The following is a 25447-nucleotide window of genomic DNA, read 5'->3' on the forward strand; positions in this document are numbered from 1 at the left end:
TTCTAACCCTTCCAGTTTGAAAAGTCTGCCTCTCTAAGGCAGTTGTTAACTAGTATTCATAGTCCTTAATAACAGACTTTGGGCTAAGGGCTGCCCATTGGCTTTGAAGCCAAAGCCAAAGTCCTAGAATTTCTTGAAGCTGAAGCCAAAGCTGAAGCCAGTCAAACAGTCATCAAGCCAAAGCCGAAGCTGGAGCCACACAAAAGTGTATGAAGTCGAAGTTGAAGCAAGCTTCAAACTGCAGGACATCTTTGGTAACCAGGCAGACAGAATATCAGCCTCTGAGTAAAAGCATGTCAGTTTAAATATTTTTTAAACATAACAGGTTATAATGCAGTATACATATGATGTTGTAGATCTGAGATGTTCGTGAAAATTATGCAACACAGCAGTGTCCTCCATAGTGTCAAAATTACTGTACTGTCCCCAGAAGATTTTTTGATTAGTATGTGCATCTTCAGAACATAGGAAAAGATAGCTTTAAATTAAAATCCTTTGCAGTTACAGACAGTTTGATAATATTCATGGATACAAAATAAGTTTAGAAATTATATAATCAACATTAATTAAACTCTACAACATAGCAGTGTTTATTTTCGTGATATAAAATTGTTGCACCTACGAGATTTTCAAATAAGCCTTTGAATCCTCAGAAATAAGAAGAGAGAATTTTGTATTAAACCCCTTTACAGTAACTGACGGTTTAATGACTATTGTATTCAGAATAAGTGCCTCAAAATTAAGAAAATTAATTTTGTTAAAACTAACCATTTTCATTGTAAGACAAAAGAAATGTTCACTGACAGTACATTACAGAAAAAAAAATGTTACATTTCACAGTGGGACAAAGCTTAACACTGTGGCAGTTAGCAACATACATCACAGGATTGCAGCAAACGATCATTAACTTTCCACAAGTGTGGTCCTTAAGATGGCACCTTTATGGCCGAAAAATTTTTCCTGCAGTACTAAACTGTGATACTTGTGCAGTACATTAGTTTTAACTGTTTTCCCCAGTTCCTGCATGGTCTGGGCATATTCATTTCATGATTTTAGTATAGTTACCAATATTGCTGCTCATCCCACATGCCCTGAAGAGTGATTAGACATATGGTATTTCATTCCTGATCCTGGTGTAGTAAAATGCAGTTGGGGGTGAAGCCAGCCCCATGGCTTTGAAGCTGAAGTTGAAACCAAAGTCATAGCTTGAAGATCCTGGCTTCGTAAAGCTGAAGCTAAAGCCAAAGTCAACTTCATTCCCATGTCTAGTACATTAATCATAATGTTCCTCATTTTTTTTTTCCCCCTCCTAATGCCCATGACCTCCAGTCTTTTAAATATACTGTACAATGTGTTCAGAACATCTTAACATTTGTGACTCCTGATTTAGACTCTTTCTCTTGTTTGGCTCTGCTTTTATGATTACTTTTGCACTCTTTCAGTATTTTATTCCTTCCTCTTGCCATTAAAAAATTGTCAGGTTTATTGTAGATGTGTTTAACTTGTTCATCTTTGTGTAATATTAGTGTAGCTCTTTATAAGCATGCATGTTGATTTTAATACCAGTATGTTGTTCATACTGTATAAAGATGTAGGATAATACTGTACATCAGGTAATACAGAAACACAGAGATGCTGATAACATGCTGAGTGTGTCATTTTTATTCTCCCAACAACAGAGGCAATGAAGATGCAGAACTCTTTGGCTGCAGCGGCAAGTGGGAAGGTGAAGGCAGTGAACGTGAAGGAGGGAGAGACTGTGGAAGAGGAGCAAGTTTTGGTTGAACTGGAATGAGAAACCAACTTGTGTTTTTGTTTACTTAAAGTAATTGGATGATTCAGACTCCACAGTTTTAATGGAAGGGGCCATAACTTGCCGAATATATTAAAAAAAAAAAAAAAAAAAAAAAAAAAAAGAAGTTTGGTCTAGGATGGAGTGAAGGATAGCTAATAAACACACTTAGGACAGAACCCACAACGAGTTAATGGGATGGTCACATGAGGATATTTATGAGTAATTATTTGAGCACTTCATTTTGAGCAAGTTCTGTTTTCTTCATAGGATGTTTGTAATCATTTGAAAATTGCTTAAATTGCTGGATTTGAGGAAGTTTTGGAAATCAGATACATACAATAAAACCCCGATATAATGGACTTCAGTAGACTGGAAGTCACTTTTATTGGACTCGAGGAGCTACCGGACTAAATTCCTATATATCGGAAAAAGTCTGATAAAGCCAGAAGCAGTCCGGACTGCCTGACCACTTCAGCTATGTTCACCACAATAAGGTAATTAAAAAACGTTTTTATCAGTGTACAGTACAGTATTATTATATATATTATACCATTTGATTAATGTAGTGAAGTTATAACACACGTACCACAATGGTAGTCAAAACAGTTTAAAAACCGTTCGTGCGATCCGGACTAATGTCTGATGGATCTGAAAAAGTCCGGGTTAGCAGGGGGAAGTCCAGATGTCTCTTTTATCGGAGTTTCGCATTTTTCAGAATGGATTGGGCCCCAATTGGTCCGTTATAGTGAGGTCTTACTGTATATTTAAATGTTTAATAAAACAAGCAATTTTTTTTTATAAAATGCACAAATGATTTTAAAGGATCAGTTTAAGGTACTGTAACACGTTAAGCAGGGAGGTAGCTGAAGGTTGTGGAACATAGAGAGCTGTCATAAGGTAATATGGCCTACATATGCTAGCACAGTCATTCGTCTGTGAATATAAATATAAAGTAAAACATGTCAGTCTCATGAATTTTGCCTACAAATAAATAAATACCAGTTGTCTGCACAGCTCTGGTCTCTTGTGTGTCTCTCCTGCAGGAGTCTCAGAACATAGTAGTTTGTAGGACTGTTGCACAGTAATAATTACTGGTGAGTGAAAGACTAATTCTCACTGGTAGACAATAGGTATAATAATTAGACAGTTCCAGTGACAATTATTACCTCTCTCAGGTGAGGGAAAAAATCGAAATATTTTCATCAAGAAGCTTGAAATGATATTCAGTTAAGTCAGGTCAGCACTCTCTTAATTCCCCACTCAGCTGTCTCCTGTATTCCCATATTCGGTTGTTTCAGTTACTGTATATACAAACACACAGTACAGCTTGTGATATGGATCAGTATCTAATACTTTCATACAGTAACTGACCTGTAACTTCATGCTGAAGAAACACAAGGAAGATAACTGATGACCACATTTTGATAATACAGTAGAAGTTCGATTATCTGGCATCTACAGGACCGGGCCGATGCTGAATAAACGGATTTGCCGAATAATCGAAAAACCTACCCACCCAGTACCTCATACGTATTGGAGAACACAGTCATCGCTACTTATATTATTACAAATGTTTGGAGAGAGTTCTGTATATTGTATGATACTGTACAATACTGTAATCAATACAGTGCTATACCTGAATCTGAAAAATATAGAAATTAGTGAATACAATATATACAAGTGTAATGACAGTAGGCCTACAAGTAACAGATAACACTTCCTGGACTGCCGAGATGATTCGGAATATCTGCTGAACAATCAGAGACTTTCTTAGATGGGACTATTTCTGGAAACTGCCAAAATATCGGATTTACCGAATGATCAGATGCCAAATAATTGGACTTTTACTGTATTGCTTATAATTTTGTAACCCAAAATTTTGGTTTAAAATTAATTGCTTATAAAAGTGTTCATGTAACTACTGCTTAAATCATCCACCCAAGTGATTTCACATCTGCTGAATTAAAGTGTCTGTCATTAGCTAGATTAAAATACAAAATACATCTATTGTCTGAAGAAGTTAAGAAATGCATATCTGGGATTAGGTGTATGTTAGTGATAAGTTGATTGGAAAATGGATAATTACAGTAGTGTTCTATACTCCTGTCACTCATGTGATGGTAATGCTGAATGGCTTTTATGCCAGCATGATGCAGGTATCCTGTCAGCAGACGCAAATGTTGCTAGTGAGATATAGCCTGGATTTCAGAAGCCTAGATGGTGTGTGAAGAGTTATGTGGGCGGTTTTCATTAGGTTCAATGTTTTTTTTTTTCCTGCTTCTGTGGTTTCCCTTTCTATGTCTCAGGATTCTACCTCACCCCTATATCATAGGTGGGAATTAGGTTTGCAGTGATGATGATTATGATATTTTGAGAAGTATGGAGGAATATGGATGAGAGGAATACTCAGATCTATGGAACAGTAGAGTAGCTTAGAAACAAATCACTGCCATGTGAATATGAGTGAATGGTAGTGAGGGAGGCATTCAGTGAATTTTCAGTGAATGGCCCTGAAGCATTTATTGTAGATTGTATGCAAGGAGTGCTTGGTTAAGATTGCGAAAGTGGTTTGTGATGCTGCAGGAGTGGTTTGTTGACTGGGCAGAAAAGAACAACTTGCTGGACTATGGAAGTTGAAAGAACAGTAAAAAATAAAAAAATAAAAAGGATAATGAAATATATGTATGGAATGAGTTCAGGTGAAAGAAAAAAGAAATATGTTGAGAAAACAAAAATTTCCAGAGAGCTTAGCAGGGTGTAGAAATAAAAAGTTTGGAAGAAAAATAAATGTAAACTTTCTTGAAACTAGGAAACTTTTGGAAAGAGGTACAAAAGTCCATCTGTCTGTCTGCCTATCTATCTATAGCCAGATGCCCTAGTCCCATGAGAGATGGCCACAAACAGATTGCCTATATGTTGCCCCGTCCTCCCATTTCGCTGTCCACCCCTCAACTTTCAACCCTTTTTATCGTATACCTCTCTACTCCATCCCCTTATCTCATCCTTGGTCTCTGCCTCCCTCTCCCCTTCCACCATCTTACTATATATATACTGTATATACTGTATAGTAGTAGTGAATCTCCCTGTACTTATGCAGTAAAGATAATTTGTCTTCTTCCCAAACATAAAAAATGACAAATAGAATAATGTATGGTAAATGTGATCTCTCTGTCAGCCATTTTTTACCCTGTTACCTCAATCCCTTAACATCTTACATAATTAGCTTATCTTACCATATATAACTTGTAAATTAATAAGTCAGAAAATGTAGATTGTAGTAATTCATGCCACCACACAGTATTTGAATATGTAAACTTTAAGGTGAAGATTTCTCATTTGGTTTTGTTGGCATAAACTTGTCAGACATGTTATTGCAAAATCATGGATACCAAGCCTGCATGAATGGTAAACAGTCTGTATGTACATTTAAAATTTGGCAGATTCAGTAAGCTCTACCATCACTTTTGCTCCATTGTGTATCTTTATCCATTTTCCAGCAGTTCCCATTTCCACTCGTGTACCAACTGAGTTAGGATGAGAAGTCATGTGACCTTAGTAGTAATAATTTTTATTTATTTATTTTTCTATTCAGACGGTGTATACCCTTACTTAAAGGTCAAGAGAAGTGTCTGTAGCCTTTCAGAAATTGTGTGTATCAGTACAGTACTGTATTAGTCGTGTGTGGAGGTAGTAATCTTACCTTTACTAATTTAAAATGCCTTTTGTGTCTCAGTTACTCTGATATACGGATGTGGATAGTAATCTTGCCATTACCGATACTAATTTAAAACACCTGTTGTTGTTTCTCGGTTATGCTGGTATACAGATGTGGAAGTGGTTATCCTGCCATTACTGATTTAAAACACCAGTTGTTGCTCCTTAGTTACACTAATGTACAGAATTGTAGTTGTCTGATAATTTACGGTATATTATTTATAGTACTAGCCCAGAGTACCAAAGTTCTAAGTCTAAGATACTACATTGTGGTTGTATAATAATTGAGAATTTGACCCTTAATTGTTCTTATTTCTTAATGAAGTTTGGTTATTTGTAGACTATATTTTCCTAGGAAAAACATGCTGTAGTTATATTTATTTAAAAATTCTTCCAGGTTCTTATTACCCTATGTATTTTTGTGATGTCCTGTACATTCCATGGTATTGATATACCATCATTATTTTCAGTTTTACATCTGTTATCCATATAGTACGAGTCAGATTGGTGTGTTGATGGCACTCATTCTCCTCTGTTCTGCACCAGCTTTCTAGTAATACCTCTAAATCATGAGGTTAGTACTCACCACCCTGTACTGTGTTTTCCTTGGTTTACTTTAGTCAACAGCCTGTGCCTGAATACTTCTCTTACACTTTAGTCCACCTTGATTGTGAATTGTTCATAATGTAACTTGAAATAGTAAGTTCAAACTTTAAATCAATACAGACAATAGGTTTTGAGTAGTTGTGGTATTGAAAAATGTCTGAGAACAGATGAGCGTCATTACTGACTTGATACGAGGGTATGGAAAGCTTATGGAAATGAGATAGGACTGATGATGATTGATGAAGGGTAGAATATTTAAAATCTGATGTGCGCAGATGATGCTTTGTTGCTTGCTTATGTTCAATAGGATCTTTTTAATCTGAGTGTTTGCAGTAAGGCACAGATACTAGATACCGCCAGAATTTTTGATTTCCGATTTTATTTTGCGGGCAGTACAGAATGCTCACAAACAGGTGTTTTTTCATAATGATATCATTTACAAATTTTTTTCATTCATGTAAGGTGAGTCCCATGCCTAATAATGAGGTCACTTTGTGATGTTTGAATGCATTGTGGTGTTGGCTATACAAACGTCAAGAGATGAAGATTTATTGGTTTTACACATGTACGAATATTTCTTCATTTATACAGTACTTTTATTCAAATATTGTACTCTCAGTGATCACCAGCAAAGGTATTAAAAGAAAAAATGCTATTTCACCACATAGTCGCTGCCTGTGGTACAACAAGCTCTACAAATCAAAACACACCCAGGTGTTTTCTCAGATATTTCCTACATTTTTCTCCTTATTGGTTTTTTCTTGGCAGATGGGAACTTAGCTCAGCCTTTGACATCTCTCACACCTTTTTTTATTGTTGTCTTCTTTCCTGAGTGCGATCTGCCACGGCACATATAAAGTGTGTCATATTGAATGCTTACAATGTCTGTTGACAAATGCTCTTATGCCTGGCACCTTGGGACTCTGGAGCCGTGACCACATTCTCTATCTTTGTACAATGGATAAATCTGTTCATTTAACTAGACAGCAGTATCCATGACTTTACAATGGTGTGAGTTCATATAAAGATGAATACTAATATAGCTCCTTAGTGGTACTGATTGTTATTTACCCTATGCATAACATATTCTAGCAGTGGTTATAATGGTTACTATTTATGAAAGATAAGCAGTTTTACTCATATTATCTGTAAATAATAATACTTTAGATATATGTATTATTTGCCTCTCAGATAGTGAAAAGTTTCTGCATATATGACTTAATAGATGAATCATAGATTTTTTGTCGAGATTGTTCCTTTGCTTCAGCAATCTATGTGTGTGGGAACCACAGTCATTTTGACGAAAATCTTATTTTTCTCTGAATACCTTTGCAAGTGACCATGGGGAGTACAGTAATTCCTCCAAGATCCAGCATAATAGAGCCAAAGGCATATCTGGGACTTGGGAAAAATGCCCCATGGACAGGTACTTATAGACCCCAACCCAACCTAACTTTGAAAGCCATCAAAATAACTCCCTACCGGACATGCACAGCACTTATTTAAGACCCTATTCACACAGATAAGGGACAGAAACCATAAAATAAATGCAAAGGAACCAGAGAATGAGAAATTAGAAGTGAGTATGGAAAATACTTAGCAGTGTACAGGGTATTTACGACATGTCCGTGACCGTCGCGAAGATTAACCTGCCTCCTCTATGGCTGTGACAGTGGTGAAGGTGCACTTGAAGCATGTACAGTAATCCAGTGTTGCACTGCACTTATACTTTGCACTGTGAATTATAATTAACACTGCACATTCTCTTCTTACTTGCGCCACGTCAGTTTTAACACACCATTGTTGCACTGTGTACATGGTATTATGAAAAAACACCTGTATGTGAGAATCCAGCATAGCCCGCAAAATAAAATCATAAATTAAAAATTCTGGCAGTATGTAGTGTCTGTGCCTTGTTTTGGTTTAATCCGGCATCTCGTATTGTGGTTAGAGCTTGTAATTGTGTGTGAGTCGCAGGGCCATGTACAGGATTTTTGAAAAGGGGGGATTTAGAAAAAAGAAAAAACTGTTTCTTCATAACATAGTTTATTCACATTATTTCATTCATGCATCATCTAATCCTGTCTTGCCCCATGAGGAGTGTAGGAGCCCACGGCTAAGCAAGTTGGTCTTGATATGAGAGTGACCAGCCTCACACATCCCTGAATGGCATTACATGAGCAATAAACCCCAACCACCCCTTTGAATTTGTAGAACTTTTTACAGGGTTAGGATTCCTGGGCTTGAATGATGAGTGAATGGAAGTGTGGCCCATTGAATTGGGCAAACTTAGTCTGTCTGGACATTGCTACTCCTCACCCTGCCCTAGGGTGGGAAAGGAGATCTGGATGATGATGATGATGATTTAACTTTTTCTCTCATAACATTCTTGACAGGTTTTAATTAATTTAGTGAATTGTGTTTTTAGTATTATTTTCAATTGAATTTTTAATTCTTTCCAAATGGCAGTTTAAATCCCCCCACCCATGTGCATGGCATGGGTGAGTTGTATTGAATAAGTAAATATAAATGAGAGTCAAATCATGTTTATTGAGAGTGGAGATGACTCTCAATATGAGGGGCTGGTAAATGAATGTAAACTTGCCTTAGTGGAAGTGAAGTACCTCATTGCAGTTAGCTATAGAAAGTTGGAAAATGTGTAAAGTACAGGGTTGTACTGTAGACTTACATTAGTGGAACTGGAAGTACCTCAGTACAATTAAATAAAATAGGAAAATATGTAAATTAGAGGGTTGCAAGTGTATGTGAAGTGCATCTGTAAAGAAAACTACAACATTTGTGTGTGCTCGTGGGTGGGCTTGTGAGGAGAAGCCAGGATTCTAAGGGTTAGAGTGATGTGTAGACCATTTGTGCCACTAGTGTAGTGGTTTCATGCATGATTCCCATTCTTGACCCGGGTAGGTTGACGCACAGAAGCATGTTGGAGCCTTTATAAATGAAACAAAACCATTTCTCCAGGTATGCTCTTGATTCTTCTCTGTTTAATGGTTTCATGCATGATTCCCATTCTTGTGACCTGGGTAGGCTGATGCACAGAAGCATGTTGGAGCCTTTATAAATGAAACAAAACATTTCTTCGAGTATGCTCTTGATTGTTCTCTGACTTATACACTGTCTCTTCCCTTATTTTTTAATCTTACCTCACCCTGTCTTTAGGTAGGAAAAAGGGTCAAGATGGTGGTGACCATAAATTATCAAACTTATCCATTTCTTACAACATATTAGTGATGGCCAATTCCTCCCTGGCATGGACCCCTATCTTGTCTGACACCCACTGAATAATCTTAAGACCACACAGAACACCACTATGTGCATTATCACAGGGTGCACCAATACTGCCCCCACAGCTCACACTGTGAAAATAAAGTCTTCCTTGTTTGAGAGTACAGTATCATGTTATAAGAGGTATAAAATTCTGTGCAGCTGCCTGTGTTAACACACAATACTTCTGTCATACAAGAACCACACAACTGAATGAAGAAAAACAATCACCACACAAACTAGACCCTCAACATAACACCTCTAGACATGCCAGCACTAGTAGCTGATAGCTCCTACATACTTATTTCATGCACAGGGCAAACGGCATCTCAACCAGAACACATGAGCCCCCTCTGATGGCATCCACCCACCATAGGTGTCTTTAAAGTATAGTTCATCTAGCTAGGTTTCAGTCAGGACATCGCCCAGCTTATCTGGGTTGGGTGGAATCACAGACAACACATGCCTTGCTTATACAGTAGGCCCACATAATGCAGCACTGCACAGCACATGCTACATTTAAGATGCTGACACAACAGTGGTGTAGGGAATCTGTGGGACAACCCAATAGGGTCAGTTGCCTACCTGCACTTTACGGGTCTACTGGGCCAAGCTGGGGTTGAGCAACAACTACAGATCTTGAGAGTGCAAATGATGTAAGAGATGGTTAAGATAGGGAGCCTTCTTACAAATCTTGAATCTTAGTTTCTGGTGAGTGAGAGTACTACTGCATTATATTTTGGCATTTGTCCTCAGTTGACTGTTGCAAACATTCTGGTGTGTAGACTGCTTGACCTGTCTTTTGGCAGCAACCACACCAAATGCATGCTGATGCAGGCATGAATTTTGCGTTATTGAAAACATTATACAAGCAGTCTCACTGGATGCAGGCAGTGTAGGCAAGAATTTCTATGAGTTAGTGATGTAGAACCCCTGCCTGCACCAGCAGGTACCGGTATTTGGCGTGGATGCCACCTTCAACAATTTCGGAATCACAAAGTGAGTGTGGGAGTGATGAGGTTTAGAAAAAAACATTACATACAAGTAACATTTATTACTGACAGATTTAAAACCCTTAACCCATGCAACCTATTGTACTGGAACAAAGTAATAATATATTAAAACACTCAACATTTGACATAAGCAACTGAACAGATTATTAAAAATAATAATGGATAATAATGTTTACCATATCATTGCCAAAGGGCTCAGTGCATGCCAAGACTATGCCTGACTCAGGGGAGATTTAGAAAGTACATGTAGCAGTGCATGAACCTAACTTTTTACCAGTTACATTAATTCAATGTCTGAAGACTTCCCACAATCAATGAAAGTCTTTAAAGGATTGTGATAGGCTAGGTAAGAGATACTTCCCACTAGTTTACATTAATTTGCAAACAATTTGGCAGAGCCACAAATGTGGTGGGCTGAGGTGTCCTGCCAGCAGCGTACAGCTAGCAAGTGTACTAATGGCCTGGTTTCTAGTTCTTCTTGCTATCCAGGTCAGAGTGGAGACGCAGGACTTCCCTGGCCACAGCTGGATACAACAAACGGCCAGTCTCATCAAAGAAATTTTCAACAGTTAAAACTGTACGAGCTTCCTTGGGTCGTCCCACCCCTCCTGTCTTCTGAGTCAACCGAAGGTGATACTTGTTGTCAAATCTGTCAAAACAGTGGCCATTATCACCAGGGTTTGTCCTTTCATATACCAGAATCAGCACAAAGTTTCAAAACTCCTTAGACAAAGGAGAAACAAGATTTACACCCAATTTTATACTGTAGCATGCTAGGCAGTTTCTGTAGGTCACCTGAATAATTGAACAACTGTTACTTCATGATTCCATGGCAAGGTATCCCTGACATATAGTGAGGACTTATTGTGCCACTAGTTGATTCTTAATTCCATGTAATTAGATCATTCAATCAACAGGATCAGACATACAGTTTTAATAAGGGTGAGCAAGTATGAATCAGATAACCGTGAGTGAGATGTAAGCCAATTTAAATTTATACGAATATGGGTAAGACTGATATAGCTATGATGGAGGGTGAGAATGATAATTAAAAGAGTGAGAGTGTAAGTGTGATAGTGGAGAGGGTATGGGTTAGTGAGATTTGTGTGAAAGTGACAAGAATGAGGGCATATGCGTGAGATGCCTAAGGAGGAGGAGAGCATGAGTGATCTCTTTGAGTGAGGATGAGTGAGAAGGCTTTGACGGTAGGGGTGGTGAAGTGAGTTACCAGTTGTTGTCATCATGAGGTGTGAGCATGCTTTGGCTGCAACTGAGATGGGGAGGAACTGAAATGTCTGAAAGTGAGAAGGGGAGGACAAAGTGCGGTCTTTTAACTCTCAGTCCAATATTCTATTCTTAGAATCTCCAGATAATTTTATTCATCTTAGGGCAGACATTCAGAACTAAAGAGGTATGGTACAGCCTTCACTACAAGGATGTCCTCCTAATGAGAATATGATCATCTGGAGAAAAAAAAAACTGGTACTTAAGCAGAAGGAGTCCAACTGAGTGTGGATATTTGAAACAAAACACACCTTTTGAGAGATGATGATGCGTTCCACACATGGTCAGGGTCAATGCCAGCTGGGTCTTTTTTGAGGGCAGTGCAGAAGATTCCACGTTCCAGGTAGGTGGTGTACCAAGTCAGTACACCCATCATCACAAAGTACACCACCACACATACCAGCATCACACTCCTGTATACACACGAGGTACAAATTATCAGATGTTAACACAAACAGTATAAAGTATTACTGGTACTCATATGGTAATATGACCTGAAAGCCAGTCCCTTATCATTATAAATTATTACTGGTACTCATATAAGATAATGATCTGAAAGGCGGTCCCTTCTTTCTGCAGCTTTAGTTGCCAGTGGTGATGGTCTGAAAAGTTATGGATATATGAACTGCAGCCTCAAATGATGTTTAATCTTCTGCACAAGTATGATCTCTTAGTACTTGTGTTAGCCATTTCTGTCACCTTCATCATAAATATCCACTACTATTTTGTGTGGTGTTGGAGTGGGAAACCTTCACATGGTATAACCATGCAACATAAGCCAGTTAAGGTAACCCCTCAATTTCTGGGTTAATTATGGAACAATTGCAAGAATACAGTTTTTATGGAACATTACAGAATGCATTCAGCAACAATACGGAGTCACCATCCATTCAATCCTATGTCGGCCCATGAGAAGCGTAGGAACTCGGGGCTGGGCAGGTTGGTCCTGACATTTAAGATGACAGTTACCAGCCTCACTCATCCCTGAGTGGCATTACATGAGCAATAAACCCCAACCACTCAGACTGGAGTGCTGTAATTAACCACTAAACCACCAGGTGCCAAAATTTGGTTATATGGTTATCACCCAGCACTGTAAATGGTTCCCTGATGTACAGGAAACCACTTGACTTGTCACTCAGTGTAGAGTTACCCATAGGCAGAAGGAAGAGGAAGGAATGAAAGACAGATAAGGGAGTGTAAAGTACCCACTGGCAGAAGAAAGAGGAAAAAGTGATGGAAAAGAAAGAAGAGGAAGGATGGAGGAGAGGAAAAGGCAGACACCCAAAGCAGCACTACACTGAGTACCACTTAAACACTTTCTTTTAATAAACTAACACATTTTAGGTTTTCCATTTCTTCTGTGCCCTCAGGTTTAACAGTAACACCTAACCTCCTTTTACCCCCTCTAAGGTGTAGGATTCAAAGACCACCACACTTACACTTTCTTATTTTAATAATGTATTATAGGTTTTCCATTCCCTCTGTGCCCTTAAGTTTAACAGAAACACCTAACCTTTTATCACCTTTAAGGTGTAGGATTTAAAGGCCAGACCACCACAGTCCAGTATATTTATGGGTAAATCACTAACTTACTGTACTTTCCTTGGCGACATTCATGATCAGAATGTCTCCAGTCAGTTCTTGGGGGCTGAACCTAGGGAAGACCTTCATTCCAAATCGGGTGCTGTAACTGCTAGACCTCCATGTGCCTACGTTTACCATTACAAACAGATAATCACAGTGAAATTGAAAACAAGAGTGAGATAAATACCTTGACTGTGGGAAAGGGTAAAACCAGTCCCAGATGAGGGCAAAGATAGAGAACCCCACGGCTACAGAAGAGATCATCAGCCGGCCATCTAGCAGCTTGTGACTCTCCACATAACTGAATCGAGTCAACAACACCTGTAATGGTAAAACAGTTTTAGAGACAAGCAGAGAGAACAGAATTTTTACAGATGTGTTTGATTTAAGCTGACAGTGAACACTCAGCCCTTTCAGCTCAGTTGATGGCTAAATGTGGTCAGACTAGAAGGCAGACTTGACCAGTAACCAAGAACTCATTCCTACTCAGTTTGAGGGAGTAATTCACTTCCATCAGGTAAAAACACTTAAATTTCAGTTAGTTAAATACAAAAAGGACACAAAACTGGCTGGGATCAATTGGCCTAGCAAAAATTATCGCTACCACTATTGAGTCACTATAGCAGCCAATCCCATACCACCCCCCTTTAATCTCTTTGAGGTGTAAGTACCCAGAGATGGATATTCAATACTCACTTCAAAGTCTAGAAAGTGTGGAGGCAAAAAATGTTTACTTTTAAATTAAACAACTTTCAGTGAGACATGCCTCTGATTCGTTAATGAAAAGTTAAAAAGCATGCAAAATTCATTTCTAACTTCAAATCAAGTTTACAATGATTCATGAGCAACCACATGAAGAAATGGCAGTAATTCATCCACAGCTTCAGAGCAAAACAACTTTATATATATATATATATATATATATATATATATGCAACTTACATCCTTGACAGCATCATCTAATGCATTCTTGAGAGCGTTGCCATCCCACTTGTTCACTTTGGGAGGATTATCCTCCATCGTCTGCAGGGATATTACCTTATATCAGACAACTGATAATGCATATAAATTGCATGTCATATATATGTAAATTTATCTTTCATCTCAGCCCTTCACTACAATGACATCCTCCCTTTAATCTACCAAAAATGAGTCTAGTCACCTTTAGTGAAATGTCTCACAGTGAAAGGCTTCAAAACACCTCCATTAACTCCCTCAGTAAAACTTTTTTCTTTTTAACCAATAGATTCACCATATTAAAGAGCTCTTGTAGTCAAAGGGTTAATGCTTCCATGATAATTACCTTGTATTACAATCTTGTTATTAAAAACTCGTAATGCTACAGTTTCTGGTGACAACCAGTCAATTCCATATTATGCTTAGAGACTATGGATCATACTAGCTGGTGTAGTTCATTTTACTTGGCAGCAGCTATCTAACTGTTGTGATCCTGAGCCACTTCCCTCCTCAATCCTCTATCTCAGAGGTCTCCACGCAAGACCTCATCCTACATCCTCCTTGGTCTACTTCTGGTTATTCTTAATTTCACATTCATGCTTGTAACCCTCTTCAACAACCACCCCCCTCTACCTCTTAACATAACTATACCATCCTTTTCTACTGCTTTACATCAACTCTCCAATATCTCATATCATATCTCTTGTAATACACTATTCTCAGTTCTGTTATTCAGTCATGTCATATTCATCCATCTCAATATACTCATTTCTGTCCAATTCACTTTCTCTCATTGGCCAGTCTCTGCCAAATTTTTTGTACAGAGTAATCTTAGCATGAAAGGAGAGCCCCTTCACTGTCAGGAAAGTCAACAGTTCCCTACACTCCTTGAAGCTACTTATTCTTGTAATGTAATGGAATTAGTCTTTGCTTCTCCACCTACAATCAGCATACCTCCCACATAAAAGAAGTCCATGTAATCCTACTATAATTTCCATTTTATCATCAACAGCTAAAACACACTGAAAACTTCTCACATATTGCTGTCTTCCTCTAACACCACTACATCTCTTGTGGACCCATCTATTACAAGATGTAATTACCCTTAAAGAAGCATAGAGGCCCAAGGCAAGGATAAAGGAGTCTGAGCATTTAAGGGTAAGTGATTGGCCATTGTCCAAGATACCTTCATGACTACCTAACAAAAAAAGACTGTTTTGGGAAAACACTTAAGAATCAAACAATAAAAGTTAGTGACGTAAAGACATGCAATCCATCCAGAGTGCTCCAAGCAACAAGCTGAGGAAGTATGTCAATCACACAACTGTGGTTGAGTAATGCTAGTAGTCCTCCTTTCAAACAAAGATCAAGTACCAATACAGTACTAACTTCTACACAAGTGAACACTTCCCAGACAGTTTTGACACATGAAAGAAAGATGATAATTGATCCACTATCCACTCCTTCCTTATCTGAAACAAACTATTACCAGTAGACAGTATCTCTTAAAAGAATCATATGACACAGAACAGTACTGTATGTGTAAAATGCATACACTGTCTTGTATTCTTTTTACATATCTACGAGGCATGTGAGGATAATGTAACCATGAGGCAGTTCTCTCATGACCATCCCCTGACTTTGTAGTCCCATGGAACAACAAGGTGTCAAAGACAATGACTAAAAGATGCAAACTTATGTGCCATACTGATACTCTTATGAAAAACTAGTTGAAGGCTATGTTTATGGGCATAGTACCATACTTTCCTAATTCATCAAAATTACAGAAATCCAGGAGTACATACTAGTACTGAATCCACGAACAAACAGGGTGGTAGGAGGTGGCAACCATCATCCACTCACTGGATGTAGTGTTGCCTTCTTCTTCCTTCACCTTTATTCTCTTTCTGTGTCTGCCCTCCCCTCTTCCTGTTTTTCCCATCTTTACTGTCACTTTTTATTACTTTTCTGTCTTTTTCAGGTGGCTTTATACTGACTGGCAAGCCAATGGTTTCCTGTATGCCTGGAAACCATTTACAACGCAGGGTGGTAACTATATTACCAACCTATACGTGTTCCCTATATGTCAGCAAGAGGGTTGGTGGAGGGTAAGTACCTCTTCCCATAAAACAATTTACTCAAAGTCAAATGGCCACCTCTTATACTCTAGACTGATAGACAGAGCACTGAAACGGTAAAGTTCAGCATGGCAGGGATGCTGTACTGCACAACATTTGATAACCCTGAAATCTCAAGATACTGAAGGCTCACATGGCAAAACTGTCTTCCTGAGTGGTGCCCCTGGCATGGAGGTAATGTAAGGAAAGAGGATACTGTGCTGTACATGTAGTCTGTGGACAGCTATTTTTCTGCACAAGTACATACAAGTGCAGATTATGGCAGATATGATGAAGTCCCACACACTCCTGGATTTACGTTATTATATCTGAACATGCTTTCAATTGCTTAACACAGGTCTATACTGTATCTTCAAATTTTACACACTATACCGAACTGTACTATGCAGAAAAATGTTGTCGCTGATTAACCTTGGACTGCCTGGCCGGGGAGACTTATTGACCAAAAGTAAGCAACTGGTGCCCTCTTGTGGCAGACACCACCCCACCATGGTTGGACCTGCGTACTTTCCACAGCATGATGCCAGAAAATATTAGGTTTGGCTCCCAGGTTGATGCTGCAGCTGCTCCACCCGGTGCGCACAGTGCATCTACATGTAGCTCCTAATCAGCACCACAGAACAATGTACTGTATGTACATGAACAGTAGACAATAATCTGTACTATGCTGTATATTAATTAGAAACAACATGCTGCAGGTTTAGGGCTGACATCAAAATGCCTTATGCATACAGTACTGTAGGTCATATCCTGCAAGAAGAACTAAAGCCAGACAAGCAGAGCACTTAAACACAGTAAAGTACTATAAAATGGAGTAACTCTGGAATGGGGTGACATCGGACATTTCTGGATAAATTGTAATGAGCCAAAGGTATGGGAATATGGCTCTGTATTATGGAAAAATAAAAACATGGGTGATTAAGATCCATCCACCCATCATCCAATCTTACATTGCCCCATGAGAAGCGTAGGAGCCCAGGGCTAGGCAAGTTGGTCCTGACATTTAAGATGAGAGTGACCAGCCTCACTCATCCCTGAGTGGCATTACATGAGCAATAAACCCCAACCACCCCCTGGATATAAACCTTCACTGGCTCAAACCGATTGGAGCGCTGTATTTAACGGCTAAACCACCAGGTGCCAAAATTTGACTATATGGTTACCACCCAGCATAGTAAATGGTTTCCTGGTGTACAGGAAACCATTTGGCCTGTCACTCAGTGCAGTCACCCACAGGCAGAAGGAAGAGGAAAGAATGAAGAAAAGAAAAACAAAAGAGGGAATGTAAAGGCACTAGCAGGCAGAAGGACGAGGAAAGAATGAAGGAAAGAAAGAAGAGGAGGGAAGGAAAGTAGGATGGTGTTTTCACAGTTTTGATATGACCACAGTATTTGAATACATTGCCAAAAAATTTAAAAACTCACTAGTGGAAGATAGTAAGCATGATGGTGGGGTAGGACTGTGGAACATGGAGGGGAAGGAGGTAAGCCTGGGTCCTGGTGGCAGGGAGCATAGAAGGGGATGGAGGAGGGCTGGGGGGGGGGGGAAGCGAGGCTGGCCGGAGGACTATGACTATTCGGTAAGGAGGTGGATGGGGGTTTTCAGTCAACTTGTGAGTTGTGGTCCATTTTACTCGCATGCTGGTGGTACATTTCCAGTCATCCTGGCTGCCAGAGGACTTTAGCCATTCAATCGGAAGACGGACGGGCGGGTTGCAGTTGGTATTACTCGCGTGTTGGGGGTACATTACAAATGCTCCTGGCAGCCAGATGACTTTCACCATTCAGTAAGGACCTGGACAGCCATTTTAGTTTGGCTTCTGTGTTATGGTCTATTACTCATGTGTGAACAGAGAGCCCAGCATGCCACCCAACAGACTTTTTAGACTTTGTAAGCCAGCCGAGCCGATGCCAGAACCTTTACGTCCGGTTATGGACAAATAAATCAGGGTACAGACCTAACAGTGTCAAGGCCTAATGTCCATATACAGAGCATGACCGGTTACGAAGCGTCTGGATAAGCGAGGGATTGTTGTTGTTTTTTTTAGGAAAAGTTTATGAATGATCTGTGATTATTTTCATCACAAAAATACTTCATTACAATGTGATATAATGCTCAGTATTGTGCTGGTAATATACAGGTTATAAAAAGGAATATTTTTAAAGTCATTTTTTAAAAAGTGTTAAGTCACCACTGTTGTGTGTATTTTTTTTCTCAATTTTTAAAAAACTTCCTCAGTGCCCGAAGTAAACCTGGGTTGGCTGAAGTTAGCAACCATTAGGTGTACTCGTGTTTATGTGGCAGTCAATAGGTGTCTGAATTTACACAGACCTGTCCAAAGTTACCCAAACTCATGGGTAACTTCAGATGCTTTGCTATCTTTAATAGCACTGCTAAACTTTTTCCTTTACATGGGTTCAGATGCAACTTGCCCTGGCAACACTGGGACACCAACAAGGCTTTAATAATGGAACTCTACACTATGTTATGCCCTAAAAACCTTCAAAACTGTCTGACGTTACCCCATTTTCAGGTACAGCTATCGTAACTATGTAGGACAATATGCTGCTAGGTGGCTAATCCATTCTGTGAGGGTAAGAGTGCAATCAAACTTAATTCCACTATGGTACATCAAGTTGCTGTAGGTACTGCTCAAACACTGAAGATGATACAACAGAAGATTGTATAAACACTGCAGGAAATTTCTACTGAATATATGTTCTTGGCATATAACCATGCTGTAGAAGAGGGAGAGTAGACTGAAAATGTGCAAACAAGTAATGTACAACAGGATAAATGAAGGAAGAAAATGAAGATGGAATGAACAACTGAAGATACCGAATCTGATGACAATACCATTTGCACTGGTTCTTGTCTGTACACATCTAATACAACCAAAGTGTTATGCACAGTCATAGAGATCATGCCCGACTTACCATCCCTACAATGAGGTGAGAGAAATCTAGCTCAGAAAAAGTGTTGTTATCGTTCACAAGATGCAGCTGTATCAGTGACAACAGCTGGTGATTGGGAGAATGGGTGCAACGTAGGAACTTTCTCAGAGATCACGCCAATACATCACCTGTAATCCACTTTCAAGAACCATTATTTACATCTTTGGATATAAAGTTTTAAAATACGACCACACATAATAAATAAACAAATTACAGTACTATACACAACCGAGGATATTCCAGCTGCTGTATAGCCTACTTAGACCATACTCCTGTACTGTACAGCAAGGATTCAATCAACTAACCACCTGAAAACACTATGATGAATTACGGTACCGAATTAGCAGTCAGTTACCAAATACTGTAAGCACAGGAATTACTGAATCAGCACATTTAATTGTATAATATATAATTTCTTATCCATGTACTGTACCTTCATATGTACTTCAATACAGAACAGAATCTGAGCTTGTAAAAAATTTGCATTTAATTTGACTATTAATAAGAAATTTGGCTTTAATGTGAAAAACACTAAATTTAGCACAATCTAGCCTTTAGATCACCAGCTAGCCTTGCCAGAATTCTATTCTGCATAAAAACTCTATTCAGTCAGCAATACAAATATGTATACTGATTGAATTTCAAATTGAAACTGGCCCATCTAGGACCCAATTCCAACCATCCTGCCAAGTTTCAGTGAAATCCTTTTTCCAGTTTTGTCTGTGCTGCACTAAACACACACACACACACGATTATAGTACCGGTATATTAGGTAACGGGTAGGCCTATCAATACACTTATTTGTACTGCTAATTCAATATTTATGCAAAATAAGTTTGGTGCAGTGTATTGGCTAACTTCAACACACTTTTGCCCTTATGCCAGATTTATTACTGCAGTCATATTAAATATTTTTAAAATTAATTTCAGATAAAGTTTGTATAGAGCTAGATGATGCTAAAATGTATCATATTTTGCAATTAAAAGTAAACATTTGGTAATTCTTGTGCCGATTAAGTTATTTGATACACCCCCTGTATGGACTAAAATGTATCATATTTGGAATTAAAAGTAAACATTTGGTCATTCCTGTGCCGATTCAGTAATTCGACGCATCCCTTGTATAGACTTAATACATGGCTGCAAGTGGGCAGCAAATGTGGTTGTAATGCCCAAATCATGTGAGAACAATTTACTGATAAGTTCACAAGCAGCATGCTGGGACATTAATAAATAATACATTATGACAACTTAGGGGGAGGTGAGGGGTTAACATCCTCAATGGGGAGAAGGAGTTAATTTCCAACAGATGTGTCACACAAGAAGAGTGTCAGTAAAGGGTGAAATATGGCTTCTGCTACTTACTTCTTGGTCACTGATAACCCCAAGGGTCACTTGCAACAAAATGTTAGCAAATGATGCTATAAACATAAAAGACTTAAAATACTTAAATTTCAATTATGGATTCTGCCAAATATTATCCAAACTTTATCCATGTGATAAATCTTTCTGAATGAGATGCACAAGATGATCGTTATTTTCTACTACCGCGTTACAATCTTACTGACCCACCAGATACACTGAGCATAGGGCTACGATATTCCGTCCAAACATTTGGGGTGAGGAATGAGTAGTTCCCTTTTGGCAGATCTGGTGAAAATTACAACCGTATGCTGCTTGGGTGTCTCAATGTATAACATGCAATAATGTAATTTATGTTTCTTATAGACAATTTTTAACCAATTTTTACAGTTCATTACCACCACCCCCATATGATACTTTCTCTGTGTTTCCTGGCCAATTTCCACTGAGTTAATACCTACAGTTAAATTTTTATCCGGCATCAAGAGCTCCTGTCAGTCCACCCTGCCTGTGTTTTAGTTGCTGAAGTGACAACTTCGGTCAGGTTTTTTTTTCGACTCCTGCTTTTGTTTATTCTGAATATACAGACACCAAGACAATTACTACATTATATCGATTAATTTGTTTCGCAACACTGTCTTCTGAAACTTGACGCGAGAAGCTTTAAGCTGTTAATTGTACATTAAAACGTTATAACCGAATGCTATTGCAACCGTAAAGAGCAACCTCAAACAACATCTTCCAAGGCTTATGATTGGTGGCCGTCATCTCCTTCAGCCAATCCAATGCACGGACGTCATCAGCATCACCGTTTCACAAATGACGCATGGCATGAGATCGCCATGTGCATGTAACCGCGTCTCTTGATGAACAAACTAACCCTAGATGCCATAAACTAATTGTCATAAATTCATTATCGTAATTAAACATGATCGACATTTAGGAAATCACATCATCTTAGGACATAAATGACGATGACTATAAAGACAGAAAATAAACATGGCCATTCGTGCTTCACTGTGCCAACGTTGTGGCCATATTGTATTCCTCATCATACGATTATAATTGCAAATTACCATTTATCAATCAATCACCAACTAAAGTAATGAGAAACCAGTGTACTGCATGTAAATTGCCACTCGTTCTTGAAAAAACTGACATTAACCAGTAAATACATTTTCGTTAGGAAGAGTTGCAATAAGATTGGCAATGTGGCGGGAGTTTCGGTGAAGCAAAATGGCGAGGAATGGAGTCAGGAGTAATGTTTGCTTTCTGGTATTTATCATATTGATATTTTTAACTTGAAAGAGAATAAGATAATTTATTTTTTAAAATCTTATGATGTAACTGACGATGCCATTACGTATGTCTATAACAAAAAACATTATTCTCTATTACATGAGGATTGTCGCTAACTCCGGGTTAAGCAATGAGGCGGTTGGATTGGTGGTAGTAATCTTTGGAATCTTTTTGACTGTTTTCTTATGACAGAGGGAACGGGTTGCATCTGGTCGTAACGGGAAGGCCAACTATAGGTCCAGGAGAGTGAAAAATAGTTAAAGTTTTGGTGAAACCCTAAGAAGAGTGAAAGAGGAGGAAGATGCCCACCTGTGCGGCGCGAGACTGCCAGAACAGGACTGGCATGGAAGGACCTAAAAAAACATTTCATATGTGAGTCCTTGCTTGTTCTCTGTTGATGTAAGGTGAAGCACCATTTATTAGATGTGCAATGAGCAGGTGAAGATTAAATAGTTGTTGCCTCATTTTTTTTCCAGTTCAAGAAGGCTTGCAGTAGGATGTTAATATATAGGAAAAACGGTCAATTTTCAGAAGTTCACATGAATCGATCTGGGAAATTTGACTGAATCATGTTGTAGACCATATTATTTTGAATCAGTTCCATAATAAAGTTGATTTTGGAAATGTATATTTAATGTGAAATTCCTATATTAAATTACCTTGGCTCTCCTCTTAATTTCTAATTTATGTGGAGCTCTTTCATCCTGCCACGGACTGCTCTGAGGCGTGATGTCATGTGACTACTATGCATGCTCAGACCTCAGGTCAGAGAGATTAGAATCAGCTAAAATGCGGGCCAATCAAATTGCTGACACCATTTGCACATCTTCAAGTTTCAAATATCCCTTACTTCAGTCAGTTGCACGATGGCTTCCTCTTGTAGTGGGTGCATTCTGATGCAGTACAAGGCCATTGTTTTTTTTTTTTTTTTTTTTTTTTTTTTTTTTAAGAACATTTCGGTAAATCACATCACCTGATTTCAAAGTAAAAACTACCGGTATGTTTTCTGATTGATTTTAGTGTGATCTGAATGAATCTGAGCATCATTTTTGTTGGAAAGCACCCATTGTGGAGATAGACCTACCCAAAGCTGTCTCCAAAACAAGTGAATTTCAACAATAAAAGAAGGAACAAAACACTCATCTCACTAAAACAACCAGAAAACCACATTTCTAACTTAACCTTACCAACCTAACCTTACCATACCGGGTACCTTCGTTACCTTAAGTGTTGTTGTCAGAGGATTCAGTATCCCCAGTGGCCCTTTCCTGGTGTTGTGAGGGTCCTGGATGAAGGATTGATGACATTTTTTAAGGTTAGGTTAGTTTAAGTTAGAAATGTGGTTTTCTGGTTGTTTTAGTGTGATTTGAGTGTTTTTTCCTTCATTTTTTTTGTTGGAATTCACTTGATTTCGAGATAGCCTTGGGTAGGCCCGTCTCCAAAATGGGTGAGATTGTCAAAAATGAAACTCAAATTCATTCAGATCACACTAAAGTCAACCAGAAAATATATTTCTTTGTTTCAAAATCAAGTGATGTGAACTAATGAAAATTGACTGGATAAACTCATGCTATTTTGGAACATTCTTGAAATCTTGGGAATTTTGGATATGTGGTTCAGTAGAATTAACACTTGAGAAACATCTAGTCTTATACTACCATTGCAAATGAATAGTAACATGACGAGTACCAAACAGTTGTAGCTTTTGTTGGTCTGGTTTTGAAATGTCAATAGGCAACACAGCATCATATTTGCAGACAAACTTGAATTAGTTCCAAGTCCCAAGGTGGCTAACTTAGGAGTGTACAATATGCAGGTAAGTTATTAGGTTTGGTTGTTTGCATAAGATATGATATAATATTCCAGTATATTTTTATGTATTTAGAATGCCTGTGTAAAGATGAGATTCTAGAGGGATAGCTGTTGCAAAAAATGAGTGATTTTGTATAGAAGTAAAAGTCAAAATTGTTAAAAACACTTCATTGCCTCCTGCAAAATGATTAAATTGGGCACCAGAAATTTTTTGTGTATGCAGAAACAAAACTTTGCTGTCATGTATGACATCATAAACTACTTCTTCAAACAAATCCTCTCTAGATTCATTAGTTTGTAAGATTCCTGGTACAGAAGATACCATTACCTCAACCCCAATCAAAACAAGTTTAAAATAGAAATGGGTGACAAAATATAATGCGGACCAAAAGCTTAACCTAGCTAAGCAAACCTTTGCTATAGTTCTTTTTTACTAATTTGGCCTGGATTTTCATCCCTCTGCAGCTTATTTTACATACCATAGCCGAGTGGCAGAAGAAAATACAGTACTGTACTGTGGCTTTACTTCCTCTCCATAGCACTTCTTCATGACTAGTATCATTCTAATGTTAATCTGTTATTATAGTTTAGCACTCAGGATGAGGAGATGGCAAGTTTAATCCAAGTTGGAGTAAAAACAATATACGGTAGTAGCAAATTTTTAGCTTCCATAAGGTAATCATCTTAAGTTGAGGTCCACAGAGGTGTGGAGCATGACCTTCAAGTATAGATACTGCTCCTCAAATTGAGAAACTTGTTTGCAGATAACAGGCACAGCCTTCACCTGAAGTTTAGTACTGGTACTGGTTGACATATTTAAAACATTGTGTTAATGCTTACTAGCCAGATGAAGTAATTATAATATCATTAGCCTTGCAGTATAGTATAGTATCATTCTACACTGAATTAGTGCTGATGTTTATTTTCTTGTTAAAGTAGCTACTGGTACAGTTTCACTCTTGTGTAGTACAATTGACCATGATGTTAATGCGTAGCCGCCAAATAGTCATTACAATTTCGACTGTTTGATAATCTCTTTTGTAGTACCATTGTATATTGAGTTAGTTTATCTCTTTTGTAGCACCATTGTATATTGAGTTAAGTGTAATATAGCTATTAATATTCTGTATTGAGTGTCCGATTAATAGGGATACAGGTTGATGGTCTGATAACTCAGGGAAAAAGGTTGAGAACCCCTGCTCAGCATCCATGAAAGACAGCCTACAACTCTGGTTTCTGTCACAGTAATGTCTTAGAAAGAATATCTGGTCAACACACCCTTTCCTTTCTCTAAAGTTCCTTGTTCTTCCCCTTCATCTTAGATAGAATATCTGGTCTACACACCCATTCCCCCTTCTAAAGTCCAGTCCGATGTTCCTCTGCTACATCCTTTCCTCTTTTCTAAAGTTCCTTATTCCTCTCCTACATCTTAGAAAAAGTATGTCTACACTCAGTTTCCTCTTTCTAAAGTCCCTTCTGCTTCATCTATGTCTCAGAAAGAATAACTAATCTACACACCCTTTCTAAAGTCTCAGGTTCCTCTCCTCCCATTTTCTGAGTCTCTCCCCAATTTTGTTGGTAACTATCCCACAGTACAATAATACAATAATAAGTTTATAGTTAGTAAAGATAATTAAAAATAAT

General features: G+C 38.4%; 3 protein-coding genes across 6 annotated transcripts in view; 2 read left to right on the top strand and 1 right to left on the bottom strand.

Annotated features, from left to right (window-relative positions):
* LOC145413210 (propionyl-CoA carboxylase alpha chain, mitochondrial-like) overlaps positions 1–2796 on the top strand; it is a 35659-nt gene extending 32863 nt beyond the window's left edge. The window contains exon 16 of the mRNA XM_080282938.1: positions 1680–2796. Coding sequence (XP_080139064.1) covers positions 1680–1795 — 116 coding nt within the window. The 3' untranslated portion in view covers positions 1796–2796. The remainder of the gene's footprint in view (positions 1–1679) is intronic.
* A 7640-nt stretch (positions 2797–10436) lies between these two features.
* Positions 10437–21213, bottom strand: Spase25 (Signal peptidase complex subunit Spase25). Of its 4 annotated transcripts, none has more exons than XM_080283025.1 (6): positions 21154–21201; positions 19313–19468; positions 14224–14304; positions 13469–13602; positions 11946–12107; positions 10437–11059 (listed from the first exon to the last, which is right to left on the bottom strand). In XM_080283025.1, the coding sequence occupies exons 2-6, from the start codon at positions 19313–19315 to the stop codon at positions 10879–10881; spliced, it is 561 nt and encodes a 186-aa protein (XP_080139151.1). In that variant the 5' UTR covers positions 19316–19468; positions 21154–21201; the 3' UTR covers positions 10437–10878. The 4 variants fall into 4 exon arrangements, with proteins under 4 accessions (XP_080139151.1, XP_080139152.1, XP_080139149.1 ...); XM_080283026.1 differs by having other exon boundaries at positions 19313–19458; positions 21154–21171; XM_080283023.1 differs by lacking the exon at positions 19313–19468 and having other exon boundaries at positions 21154–21213.
* Positions 21214–22720: 1507 nt separating this feature from the next.
* Positions 22721–25447, top strand: part of LOC145413281 (uncharacterized) — a 114049-nt gene continuing 111322 nt past the window's right edge. Inside the window, exon 1 of the mRNA XM_080283010.1 lies at positions 22721–22755. Within this exon, the coding sequence (XP_080139136.1) occupies positions 22721–22755 (35 nt within the window). The remainder of the gene's footprint in view (positions 22756–25447) is intronic.

This window comes from Coenobita brevimanus, chromosome 95, assembly GCF_032717465.1.
Source record: "Coenobita brevimanus isolate Jiangsu-jjx chromosome 95, ASM3271746v2, whole genome shotgun sequence".
In the NCBI taxonomy this organism is placed as follows: domain Eukaryota; kingdom Metazoa; phylum Arthropoda; class Malacostraca; order Decapoda; family Coenobitidae; genus Coenobita; species Coenobita brevimanus.

Excerpts from the sequence above, each read along its gene's own strand:
- Spase25 (XM_080283023.1), bottom strand. The coding sequence starts at position 21,174 with ATGCCGGATAAAAATTTAACT. Across the intron at positions 12,108-13,468 it reads TACCCTTTCCCACAGTCAAG|GAGTGTGATGCTGGTATGTG; the intron begins GTATTTATCTCA and ends GTGTGTATACAG. Across the intron at positions 11,060-11,945 it reads GCATCATCATCTCTCAAAAG|ATTTGACAACAAGTATCACC; the intron begins GTGTGTTTTGTT and ends CTGTTTTGACAG.